Source organism: Pungitius pungitius, chromosome 18, assembly GCF_949316345.1.
Source record: "Pungitius pungitius chromosome 18, fPunPun2.1, whole genome shotgun sequence".
Classification (NCBI taxonomy): domain Eukaryota; kingdom Metazoa; phylum Chordata; class Actinopteri; order Perciformes; family Gasterosteidae; genus Pungitius; species Pungitius pungitius.
The window spans coordinates 11,279,656-11,293,133 of NC_084917.1; the positions used below are offsets into that span (position 1 = coordinate 11,279,656).

Genomic DNA, 13,478 nt, shown 5'->3' on the forward strand with positions numbered 1-13,478 from the left:
GCAACACAAAACTTTATCCTATGGGAGTATATTCAGGAGCAGAGACAGAATTTGTCTCTTTTTCTGTGTGTTTTAATCTGAGCATCTCTTTGCTTTCGGTGTCTTTCAGTTGATGTGAGCGTGCACCACCCATTTGCCCTATCAGCACTATTGCCGTTGTTTGCACTGTTAGCAATGTTAGCACCGTTAACTGAAGGCCACGGGATCAACCGGCCAATTATGAGAGCCACTCTGAATTTACAGCCGCATATTTGGGAAAATGAATAGAAACATGTCTTAATTTGTTTTAAATGTGTTAATACAACTCAAATCCATAGATAAGGAAAACAATTACTAATTACTTCTAGTCAACACATTTTGACCTTATCCAGTTAGACAACCACCATCTAGAAGTCAGTGAGCCGGCCTACCTGTACAATAAGATGAGGTTGCCATCCAGTGGTGTCACCTTACCTTCCGTAGCATTTAGGACACATGGCATGGTGTGTTTACCTGTTTTGATTACAGATGAAGAAGGTGTACTCTTCTTCTTGTCTTGCAAAATTCAAAAACAAAGATGCCCCCCCCCCATTCCAACCCCACAAGACCCAGCGTGCCTCCACGTCTCATTATTATGATTGGAATGTTTTGTCCTTATCTATTGATAGACCATAATGAATAATCAATTAAAGAAGGGGTTCATAATATATTTAGAATATGAAACCAAATTACCACAATCCTCCATGCATTTTGGGTCTTGTTTAGTGTTGTCAAAACCTTTCAAACTGATATTGCATCCTAGTCAAAAGCTGTGAGAGTTTTATGAAAACACCCATTGTCAGGTTTTTTATGAGTAACTAATATTTCTAAACCAAACAAGGAATGTGGGCTTCTGACCCCAGCCCAAATCCTATAACTCTGGATGCTCCCGTGCAAAGAATTACAACTGCAAGCTTATTGTTTTGGTTTTCTTGGTCACTTGACCAGTGATTACCTTTCAGTGCTCTAATCCGCACAGTGAACAGGACTCCAATGCAAATGTAGCTCCATGTAAATATGGCATTTGCTTACTAACAAGTTATTTAATATTTACAGAAATGTGTGGGATGTGTAAAGTATTTGGAGCATGTGTGTGGTCCCTACAATGTGTCATAAACAAGGTGCTGACATGTCAGAAGTGAAACTCCCATGTACCATTCACAGAACATAACATGAGCCTATAGGCTGAGTAAAAACTAATAAGTCAAGTTGGATTTTGGCATACTAACAACTTGCACTTAACATATCTATAGGGTATCTAATCATCATCATCATTAGCGTTACAATTTAGGTGGTACTACTTTAGCATTTCTGGGTCTCACTTCCAAGTGTTTACCCTTAACACTTAAATAGTTGTCCATTTACAGTATATTTCTACTTTCCATTTTGGAAGCTAATATTTAATAAATACACTAGTAAAGGTGATGTTAAGTTACATCATTAACAGCTGCAAATTGAAATTGTATGCACTGAATGAAACATAATGCATAGGCACTTTTGGATCATGAGTACTTTTAGCCTACTTTTGTAAATTTAATATTGCAGTTATTTTGCACTGTTTTTGCTGTTCGCTGCAAGGATTGTGCTCAGACATCATAAAACAGAACTTTATGTTTAGCAAGTCCAAGTAAGATGTTAATTAGAGTAACATCTTGACTGCAGTAGTACTTTTTGTTAAGTAAATCAATCTGAGCCTACTTCTTCCTCTAATGTTGTCAGGTCTGCTTATATATATATATATACTGTATATATATATATAGATAGATAGATATAGAGGGACTGCTCACAGAGGAATCTCTATCTAGAATTGTTCTTTTCGCATGCTGGCTGAGTTTCCTTTCAATTGGCCTGAAAATTCCTTATAAATATTTGATAAATTCACCGGTTGGCGTTAGAGACCCACATAGCTGTAATCCGTCAGTAAACAGGCTAAAGGAAGCAGAGGTCACTAAACCAAAACAAACCAGCCCTATCAGTCATCTAAATTATTTCTGACATGAATTCCTTGAGATTTAGTAACAAACCTGCTTGTTTAAGTTCATGAAAACATTGTGGTTTGGGTTTAAATGAACCCAGGCAGAGAGCCATGAAGGAAAACTTCCCTCTTTTGCCAAACATGTTCTGTTGCGTAATGATTCATTCAATTTGACTTAAATAAAAAACACACCAACTCACCTTAAATATCTTATTTTTCGCAGTGGATATAGTTGAATCGACATGTTGTGTCCATACTGATTTAACAAAAAAAACAGCTCCAACAGCTCATGTTTCCCTCCCGGCTTTCCTGGAGATCTGCCGCTCGTCCCCCCTGCAAACCCGGCCTCCACCAGCAGATGGCGCCCTTCTCCCTACGGCCGGCCCCATGGGGGGTGGATGTCTGTGCGGGCAGCAAGGCACGGTTCTCCGCCTCAGAGTTACCACACCGCATACAGAGCTCGGGGGGGGGGACACGTCAACCACGGTGTGTTTTAGGAGAATTGTGAGTCGTTTCGTGCGCGAGGTTTTGGTGGTACTTTTCTACCGAGGGAGCCTGTGAGGACGGGGATAGGAGGTGTCCACTTAAGGTGCCGCAACGGTGAGTTGGTCCTGTGTGTGTGTGTGTGTGTGTATGTTTACGTAGACGCGCCACATGGTGACACATCCCTCTACTACACTAGTGTGTTAACCGCCTCATGCTTGTCGATGTATAGGGGGGGTGCTCTCCATTAGTTAATAATAAAAATGAGAACTATTTAGGTTTTTGTTTGTGTAATTACTTTGTTAAATTGCAGTGAAAGATTCAACACCCACATATTTGGACTACAGATGAGGACTCATTGTATTTTCTGCTAAAATATTTGCGTAACAACTTTACCTGTGTCATGTTTACAACTGGTTCTGTTGTAACCAAATTAACAACGAGTATACACAAATCGACAGTAATCGCTGCCAAATAGAAATAAACAGAATTCTGCAATTGGGAAATGAAAAAAGGTATAAATTCAAAATTTTGGTATAGAAGTCTTGCAGCTTTTTTCTCCAAGAAATTATCTGTGAACATAACAGTGAAAACAGAGCCTTGTGTGTCCAACTTCTCAGCGACAGTTCTAGGTTGAATTTGCTTGAACGTGCTCACGTTTGTTGTCAGTCTAATTAGTTTGGGACAAAAGTGTCAATAGAGGACATCTACACTGCAAGTGTTACCACACGTCATATAATGATGACCTTGAACATGTTTGTGTTGATCCAAGCAGAGTTTGAGCCATCTGGAGTTGGGAGTGTAGTTGAGTCTGTTAATTTGTCTAATCAGCATGAGACATCCCAGATGTCTGCTCTCAATGGGGGTGAGCAGAGACTACAAACCAAAACAATACTCTCACTGCAGTTTGAAGTTAATGTTGGGAAAAATTAATATTGAATGAATGAATACTGTTATTCTCCCTCTTGGCACAAAAGATGTTTTTATCAGAACCCAGGAGAAGTTAAATATTATGTAACAGTGATTATTTTTATTTAGCAATAAGGTATGAGAGGCTGTACTTTATCGCGTGGGGCCTCAAACTAAATATATAAACACAGACAAATGATTTCGCCTCCACCTGTCACTGTTATGGAACAAAGATTCACGAACAAATCCATAGAAATCCAATTATGAAAAACTGTAAATGAATAAAATCACAGTAAGTGGAAATGTGTGAGTTAAAAATGATCAGTCTGGCTGTGTTTTATAAAGTATGATATTATAAATAATGGAGATACTGCAGGTCCCCCATTTGCACAGCAACATTGAGCGCTTAAGTAAGAGCAAATACACTAAACAAACATAGCGTTAGTATTCTAATCACAAGCGCACAACAAGCCACACTTTTGGGATTTAAATAAATATCTGCTTCACATGATACATTCTATGTACCCAAGGCTCAGTAAACTAAACCCAGAATGTATAGATCGAAAGCTCGTTTAATTGGCTGAAATATGTTGGCTTGAAATGCCTTTCAGGTCTAGACAAGATGAAAGGTTTTTTTCCCCTGAGGAAGTATAAACAGTGTGAATGCCACAGAGATAATATGACAATAATCAGACAATCAGAAGAGGTTACTATTCACCTATTGGGTTCTCTTGAATGGTGTAAAACATTGGTGAGATCTAATTCAGCCAATAAAATGAATTGATTTTAAAAGAATTCCATTTACTAGCATTTTGAAATGAAAACAGTATGACAGATTGTTTAGGTGTAAACACTGAAAAGTAGAATTTGTGAATTTTTCGTAAGCGTGAAATCAGGCTGAAACAAAATTAAAGTAAATGAATTGAAAGCAATGAATGGAGTTGTAAAGTACACGTAATAAAAAGAGCTGGAAGTGACAGTGTAAAGGATTCTGAAAGGAGCTGCATGTCCGTTCAAGTGCAGCAACACAGAGCAGATAAAGTTCCATATGTAAAATCCATTTGAATAAAAGCAACGTAAGATGCAACTTGAGCGTGTTTACAAGGAATAATCTTGGAATGCTTTAGGACAGATACCAAAGTATTCAGCACGATAACTGCAACGTGGGAACAGAGGTCCGGCAGGCTGGATGTCCCGACACAGAACGGCCCGATTGACACGCAAGCTGCTGTGTGTGCGCACACACACACACACACACACGCAGGAGCGTGGGTTGCCAACCGAATGCCATTCGATGAATGCTTCTACCCAAAGAGCCTTCCGGTTCTGGGACTCTGTAGGTGTATCATGCGTGTAACTCAGCCTTTTCTTTTGGAGAGAAGCTAAGGAGTGTTTTATAGTGGGCCGGGCCTTCATGGGCTCTGTGGGTGGACTTCTGCACGGACAAACTAACCCCACATGTTCCCTCCACAGCTCCACGCCATGGCCGCCGCTCTCCCCATGCTCTTCTTCTGCCTGCACGTCTTCACTCTCTCAGCAATGGAATCTGCCTCCGAGCAAGGTATGTTCATTAATGAATACTGACACGTTTGAAATGATCTTCGGTGTATGACATACATATTGTGTGATACTTGGTTATGCTTTCTTGTTGATCTGCTTGGTTTTGGAATCAGAACTTGCACAACCCCGGATACGCCCACTTTTTAATGGGCCACAGGACAATGTGAGCCCGGGCAAGTGTAAAACATCTGTTGTTGCATTTATGCTGTTGTTTCATTGATGCTGCCGTGCGGATTTAGTATTCAAATGAATATGACATACGCACAACACCGAAGCCCCCCTCCCCCCGACACCGAGCCACATGGAGCTGCCAGCAGATTTCTAGGAAAGCGGCTTCCCAGGAATTCTTGAGAGCAGAGAGTGCTCTCATGCTGAACAATGGGAAGCTGTTCAGCGTGTCCGGACTCTACAGAACAAGCGCTCGCTGGCGGTGGAAAGGCTGTGTGTTTGCACACATGGTTTGCATTTCATCCACGGCTATAAACTCGGTGTCACTGGCCCGGTGTTAAAGTCGGACGTGCTCAGTCTTATTTGCAAAACAAATGTCAGTATAGTGTAGAGGTGTGGACGTGCTCCTCTCCCCCCCCATTTTCCTGCTTCTTAGTTTGATTTTTGCTTCATGCCTTTAATGGAAAATGCTGCTGCGTTCAGTTTCTCCCCCTGTAGAATAACAAGAGAGTACAAGCTCTCAACCCGCTGCCAAAAGCGTTCGTTGAAATCCAACGGCGCCTCGGCTTCAGCGGGTCTGTCTCTGGGAGAACGACTGGGACTTTTCTCAGCTCACGGTAACTCCTCTCACCTCCGGTCTAAAACAGTAGCCGCGGGGGGTTGCTGCTCCCGGAAACCAAAGTGTCCCTGCAGGCGGGAACATGTGCTTCTTGCGCTTCCCCACCTGAGCGCCACTTTCTGCACCACCCAGGAATAACGACGTTGCCTCTTGATGCAATTACGAGGTCGTACACAAGCGCTCCCGCTGATTTTTTTTTCCGTCTTTCCCAGAAGGGATGTTAGGTCAGTAAAAGGGTCATTAATTGCTGTTGAACACATAATGGCTGTTGGCCAAGGAAGGAAATGGCTTGTTCTAAATACAGGGAATGAGATTTTGTCTCTGGGGAGTGCAGTGATTAATGTCCAAACATGTGACTCGCAGGAGGCGTCCAGATGTTGTTAGATGTCAAAGTAAGAAAAAACACACTAAATGCAACATGTTGTGTTCTACCTATAATTGATGGGATCAGCGGGAGGTATATGGGTGAGTCAGAGGAAATTAATACTAGCTGATGTTTCTCTCATCCTTGGAAATTGCCTTAGTGGAAACGCCTCTGAGCTCAACACATTGAGCAAGGATGTTTTCTTTCCCCCTAAAATACTCTGTCGGCGCTCTGCAGCACTCAGAGGGAAACCACGCTGATGTAAGCATGTTTACGTCTCACGCTTGTGGCAAGTTGGACCGTGGAGTCCTGCCACGAGAAGATCAAGAAAATTATGCTTTACTTGCTTGGAAAGTGTGTGCATTTATTCGGGTGTGTGTGAGGGGGCTTTGCGGCTCCTCCTGCACACAGGTTTACTAAAGTCTAGTGAACTCTGTTTGACAGCTTTTGAGCAAACACGGCAGCACTCTGACAAGCACAACAATAAAAGTTTGCAAGTTGATCTGGTAGCCTGATAAGGAGTCGGAATGAGGCAATGTTACACTTTCCCTACGTGTACTCAGTGGGACAAGAAATATTCAGAGCCAATAGTGAATGCAAAGTAGGAAACTACAATTTCACAAGTTCCCTCAGCCCAATATTGTCAGGGTCCAAGGCCGAGTTAGGACTCAAAAGCAGTGACGGACATCGGAGACGAGACTTAAGGTGGCGCTTTACTTCACAAACAAAAGAACTCAAAGCGACGCCAACCGGGCGCGAGCAAAGATCCACAAAGGGTCATAAGTCATTAGCTCGGCACGACCAACACGTACAAGGGGAGGAACAATGTGACAACTGGAGCGGGTGTATATGTGAGTGGGGTGATGAGGCGATTGGAGGCAGCTGGGTGGACGGGGCCGGTGAGCAGGCTGAGGGCAATCAGGGGAAAGACACACACACACACACACACACACATACCGCAGGCTTGCGACACGTTACAAATGTACCGTCCTCAAGCTGCACGTTGTGTCCAAGCAACAGTTAAAAGCCTTCATATATTACATGTACTATCATACATGAAGTTAAAACTGAAAAAATAATTTAGTTTTATAGGTTTTGAAGGACTAAATATTTTAGCCCTACGTACTATTTATCATACACATATATACTGAATCTGCTTGATTTGGAGCCACTGTTTATCAATGAATGTTGTTCAAATCTATAGAAGTACATATTTACCAAGTTAAATAGACGTTTTGTATGTAGTGTACTCTTTATCAACACCATATATTTAACGTATATGGCCAAATGTTTATGGAAAACGGTTAAAATGTTCCACGACATTTGTTTCTTACGCTCTGTGCTCTTGTTGTACAACATGTGCTTGTTGAAACTAAAAGGCGGTTAATCATACGTTCAGGCCTTCAAAGCACTTTGATAAAGTGCTGTTAGATAACCTATTTCTTTTAAAACATTATACACAATAGAAATGAATTGCTACAACCATGTGGAAACACGGTAAAAAATATAGTTACTACTGATCACATTAAACTGATTCCAGAGCCTTCATTGGACACACCAAGCATTTCAGAGCAAAGATGCTGCTTATTTTCCTCACAACTTTGAACATCTAATGTACTTCGACTGTGGTGGGACAAGATCAGAAAACATTTAGTTTTTTTCAAGTGATAGATCTTGAATCGAAAATATCCGTGCTGACTTAAACATTTCTCTTCGTCAAAGTACTTTTGCTAGAAGTAGTGCAGAATTTGAATGACTCGGCTACTCTAAGCATTTACTATTGGGTTTATTTCAATCTTCATGTTCATTCATGCAAGGATCATTTTTATAATAATCAGGAATGTACCCTCAAACGCCCCTCCAAAATGCTAATAAACCAATGTGACACATTTCTCCATCGAGAACACTCCATCACCGAACTCACTAACCACCCACATTCATAACGATGAAAGGAGCGCAATAAATGATCCGCCTAGCTGCGTGTCGAGTTTGTCTTTTCTCTTAATCCTGAGCCAAGCCGAGTTCCGAGGAGGAGTCGGGGGTCTGGTAAACAGGTTATTTTTAACCCGTCACTGCCTTTCCCTGAAGCACCCTAATTGGGCCAGAGGTATTCATAACGTGCCTCGAGTGCCCCTCAGCTGTGAAGCCAGCGCGGGCCTGTGTGTTGTTCCTCTCCGACGTCTTAATGTGGTCAGCTGACTGCTGTCCCGGGAGTTATTGATCTTGAAGCCTTCCGGTGAACAATCAGCGGCGTGTTTATTAAATGACACGTAAAAACTCCCCTCGGCTCTTTGTTTAAAGCTCACATTAAACAAAGATAGTTTGGCCTCTAAAGGTTAGTGAGGAACTTTGATAAAGTGGATAGTCTATATATTAAACATATGTATAAGCAAGGTTTATTCTGACGAGTTAAAGACATTGAAGATATAAAATGTTGTTAAATGTTTGTATGTATTGATCAATAGAAATAGGATTGTAAACTCATAATTGGACCCTTCTAAAATTAGGTGGTTTAAATGGATTTAATTCAGCTGACAAACTAGTAATAGCAACAATATTTTCTGATTATATCAACCCAGCTTGATGAACATGTTTTTCCTCAATTTTAGGAATATAGTATTCACCTACAGCAAACTTAATGATCAAGTGAATTTGTCTTTTTTTTTTGTATGCACATTGTTTATACGTAATTTGATCCGTTTGTTTGTTTGAATCCACAAGGGACACAGCTACGGTCTGCTGCAAGAGAACAGGGGCCACTCAGGGTTTGAGTTTATTTTGAGTTGTACTTCATGTGCAAGTGGGTTTCCAAGTACAGAGGGGGCAAATAGCCCCCTCCATGAGAGCCGTGGCAATGAACTCTGTGGCGCAACAATGATAACGTCGCGATCATAGCAATCATTTGCAAAACCAAAAAGAAAAGAAAAGACGATTTCCATGGCATCAAAAAGAATTAGATGTTATAAATTTAATTTTATGTTTCTCCATCCTTCTCACTTCCTCTCTCTGTTCCCTACAGTCCTCCCCCAGATACACCCACACATCACTGGTTGCGTCTCCACCAACATGGATACGTTCCGCTGCAGATGGAATGTCGGCCATTCCCAGAACTTCTCCGAGCCGGGAGACCTGCGCTTTTTCTACATCAACATAAAGTAAGAGGGGAAAATGTTGGGAAAACTGACAGAGTTTAGGACTGTTTAGGACTTTTGAACACGTAGTGAGAGAAAACTTGACTCACAAAAAAAGTGTAGTTCGAGCAAATCAAGATAATATTTGTAACAATATTTAAATGAAAGATGAAGCAAATTCATGCAAAGGAGCAGCGGCTCTACTCCGAGCTCCTCACGGATGGCTGAGCTTCTCCCCCGATCTCTAAGGGAGACGCCAGCCACCCTCCTGAGGAAACCCATTTCGGCTGCTTGTACCGTGTGACCTCTCTCCGCCATGACCCATCCTTCGTGACCTATAGGTCAGGGCAGAGATGGGGAGTTTGAGACTCGGACTCGAGTGCAGACTTAAGTCGCACACACAGTGACTTCAGACTTGACTTCGTCCCCGAAAGACTTCAGACTCGAGCTCAGAGACTTGTGAGCATCTCTGGGTCAGGGGAGGAACAAAGGTCGACAGGTAGATCGAGAGCTTTGCCTTCCGGCTCAGCTCTCTTTTTTCTACGGTGCGGTAAAGCGAGTGCAATACCGAGTCTCCGTCCAAATTCACACTCCATCGTCCCCTCACTCCCAAACAAGGCCCCGAGGTCCTTGAACTCCCTCACTTGAGGTAAGGACACATTCGCTAACCGGAGTAGAAAATCCGTCCAAACAAACCTCAACAGACCACAGTTCATTAAAAGTGGCTGAATGTCCAATCATTCCTAAGAGAATGCCCAAAAGTTTGAGGGGATTTTCTTTCCTATTCCCTTCTTCCTCTGGTACATGCCGCAGTGTGAAAGGTGTTTTGTCTCCCTCGCAGACCCCCTCCCAATTCTCCTAAAGAGTGGAGTGAGTGTCCTCACTACAGCACCGACAGGCCCAACGAGTGCTTTTTCAATAAGAACCACACATCCATCTGGAATTCTTACCGTGTCCAGCTCCGCTCGAGGGATCAATCCACCCTCTATGATGAGGACCTTTTCACCGTCGAGGATATCGGTGAGTTTGATGCCCAAGTGTGCACCTGCACCTGAAGATCGAGAGTCATTTGAAATGAAAATGAGAACATCGATAAATGGATATATTCTTGTTCCAGATATTCCACAAGTCCTCATATATTTGCAAACTGTCAAAGCATCATGGCAGCAGTCTTAGTTGGATGTTATAAACACTCTATGCTACAATGATATAACAGACAGTATTCTGCTGCCTAGATTGTGGCAAATGGTCCTGTTTCAATGGGACAATGAGTGAACTTGGGTGAACATGGGTCTCATAACGCACTTATGTCTGAAAGGAAACCAATCCGTACAGCCAGCTTCCAACTACAGGTGGAAAGCCTAAAACCAGAAGAGATTTGCTGACTCAGCCTGTATCAGGCTTCTATTGTGTCGTAGAATGAATACATATGTATAAACTCTGGAGTTTAAACTCTCACAGTAAAATCATTACTTTTTGTCCTGCAGTGCAACCGGATCCTCCATTTAACTTGAACTGGACCCTGCTGAACGTGAACTTCACAGGCACGAACTATGACATCATGCTGAGCTGGAAACCGCCTGAGTCAGCAGACGTGGGGATGGGATGGATGACGCTGATTTACGAAGCCCAGTATCGCAACGTCAAGTCCGACGTGTGGGAACAGGTGGGTGTTCTAGTTTAGTGTCATAGTGCTAAATCATACATTTATGTGCATCAGTTAGCTTAAGAAAAGTATATTTTCAATGTACAGTAATATATTTCTATTGTTAAATTAATTTTTTATGTTTGTCATATGAAGCATTCTTCTTGGCTGAGAAAAATCAGCAGCACTGCTCCTAGCCTTTGAACCCTATTTTCATCACCACAGACCGACCTTGTGAAAGTCACACATCGGCCTCTTTATGCGCTTCGGACTGACGTCAATCACGAGGTTCGGGTCAGATGCAAAATGTCTGGTGGGAAAGAGTTCGGAGAGTTCAGTGACTCTGTGTTTGTGCACGTTCCATTTAAAGGTAAACACATGCTGCAAACTACATGCTTCAAAAGAGCTATTTAATAAAAATAGTTTTCGATTTATTCCCTCCCGAAGATGCAGTCCATGTCAGAATATATGAAAAATAAATGACATTGCCATAGTTATACATTTTTTATTTATGTTTGACCCCAGGTCTTTAGCCCCTGCTTAAGGATGTTATTGATGTTGTGATCAGAATGTACCAGTAGCCATGAGTGGATCCAATTGTATTAGTGATACCTACATTTTTGTGGATTCGGGTTTTGATGACACATAGTAAGCTATTGTACTTTTACTTTTATTAAAGATGTTTCTTATTCCTTAACCTACTTTTAGTATGAAAGTGGGTACAGTAGGAACTGAGTGAACTAGTTAGCAGTGAAGAGCACAACTCAAAAACATGGAACAGTAGGCTCCAGGTTGAAGAGTACATACATTTGTGTCCATTTTTTATCCCCAGCGTCGAGATTTCCAGTGGTGACCTTGCTCGTCTTTGGTGCCTTGTGTTTACTGACCATCCTGATGTTAGTTATTATATCGAAGCAGAAAAGGTAAGTAGTTTCAGATCCTCTGGGTTTCTGTGCAGGACTGGAAGCTTGAACTTGGATAAATGAGAGAGCAGTATGCTGCTCACTGTTGGAGGCTCGACCTTCAGAAACAGTGTCTGTGGAAAAGGGATCCCTTTTCTTTTTGCATTTGTGTTATGTTGAATTCCACTTGCCTTTTTTATTCCCTAAGGATCATGGTTATTCTTTTGCCTCCTGTTCCCGGACCTAAAATTAGAGGAATCAACTCTGACCTTCTTGAGGTATTCATCTAAATGTTACTATGCTCGACCAAGACATGTTATAACTGTTATATGTTTTAACTAATTATAACTATTATAACTTTCCCAGCGAAGATATTTCAATTTCTGATATATACATATAATGATATCTTAAATTCAAGACACCATTTTCTTATATATATACTGAACATATATACACATATTTTCAATGCATAGATAAATGCAAAGGTAAAAATACATGTTTAAGGTTAATTTTGCATTTGCCCAACACATGTGTAAAAAAGTACATTTTTGTTTCCAACCATCTTTGGTGAACCTGTGGTCTTGTTTAAAAGCTTCTGACTGCTTGGATATCTTGACCTGTCCTGTATTTACCAGCATTTGAACTGTTGCGAATAATATTACATCACTGATTGAAAACATAACAAAATAAGACTGGTCATAATAAACAGTAATTATACTTGATGTATAATCTCTAGAGTGTATCAAATGGGTTTTGTTATCTCACAGAAAGGAAAGCTGAAGGAGTTGAAATCCATCCTGTGTGGCCCTCCTGTTCTGAGGCCGGAGCTATACAACAACGACCCCTGGGTGGAGTTCATCGATCTCGACATTGAAGAGCACAGCGACCGGCTGACAGACCTGGACACGGACTGTCTCGTGGAGCGCTCCCTGTCCTCCAACTGGTCCCCTCTCTCCATTGGCTTCAGAGACGACGACTCGGGCCGGGCCAGCTGCTTCGACCCAGATCTACACAGCGACCCGGAACTGTCCCCTTTTGTTCCTCTCATTCCAAATCAAACCAACGGAAAGGACCCGACTTACGCGACCACCTCTGAGGCAAGTTCCGACGTCCGCGGCGCCGCCCCTGGGGACCCTCGACTGGTCGCACCGGGCAGAGAGGGGCTGTACACCCAGGTGAGTGAGGTGAGGCCATCTGGCACGGTGTGGCTGTCACCCGAAGAACAGCCAGAGACCAGAAAAGACCTGGTGAAAGACATCACGGTGGGGAAAGAGAAGAAAGACCTGCAGCTCCTGGTGGTGAATCCAGATCACGGAGGTTACACCTCAGAGCTCAACGCGGGAAAAGCGAGCCCCGCGTCTTCCTCGGGAGACGTGAGTGAAACCCGCCAGACTGGAGGGGTCTTGATTTTGTCGCAGCCCTTGTGGCGTGACCAGGATTCAGACCCCACCGTGTCCCCCCTTTGCCCTGCTCCGGCCTATACCCTTGTAGAGGGTGTTGGCAAGCAGAACAGCCTCTTACTGACACCAAACTTAATACCTGCCCCGCAAGTGACAATTACAAAAGTCATGCCAACACCGGACGGCTACCTGACCCCTGACCTTATGGGAAGCGTGACACCATAGACCACCTATTCCATCAAAGGCACAGATGAGCTCAGGAACAGGCTTTGAGATGGAGTGTCAAGGCTCACAAGCTTGAGTG

The 13,478-nt window shown here is 42.6% G+C and overlaps 1 protein-coding gene across 2 annotated transcripts; it reads left to right on the plus strand.

Annotated features, from left to right (window-relative positions):
* Window positions 1-2,436: 2,436 nt before the first annotated feature.
* Window positions 2,437-13,403, plus strand: ghrb (growth hormone receptor b). 2 transcript variants are annotated; one of them, XM_037484870.2, is made up of 9 exons: window positions 2,437-2,593; window positions 4,859-4,946; window positions 9,116-9,251; window positions 10,069-10,247; window positions 10,715-10,893; window positions 11,098-11,242; window positions 11,705-11,795; window positions 11,983-12,052; window positions 12,542-13,403. In XM_037484870.2, the coding sequence occupies exons 2-9, from the start codon at window positions 4,868-4,870 to the stop codon at window positions 13,397-13,399; spliced, it is 1,737 nt and encodes a 578-aa protein (XP_037340767.2). In that variant the 5' UTR covers window positions 2,437-2,593; window positions 4,859-4,867; the 3' UTR covers window positions 13,400-13,403. The 2 variants fall into 2 exon arrangements, with proteins under 2 accessions (XP_037340767.2, XP_062414771.1); XM_062558787.1 differs by lacking the exon at window positions 2,437-2,593 and adding an exon at window positions 4,665-4,721.
* Window positions 13,404-13,478: the final 75 nt, after the last annotated feature.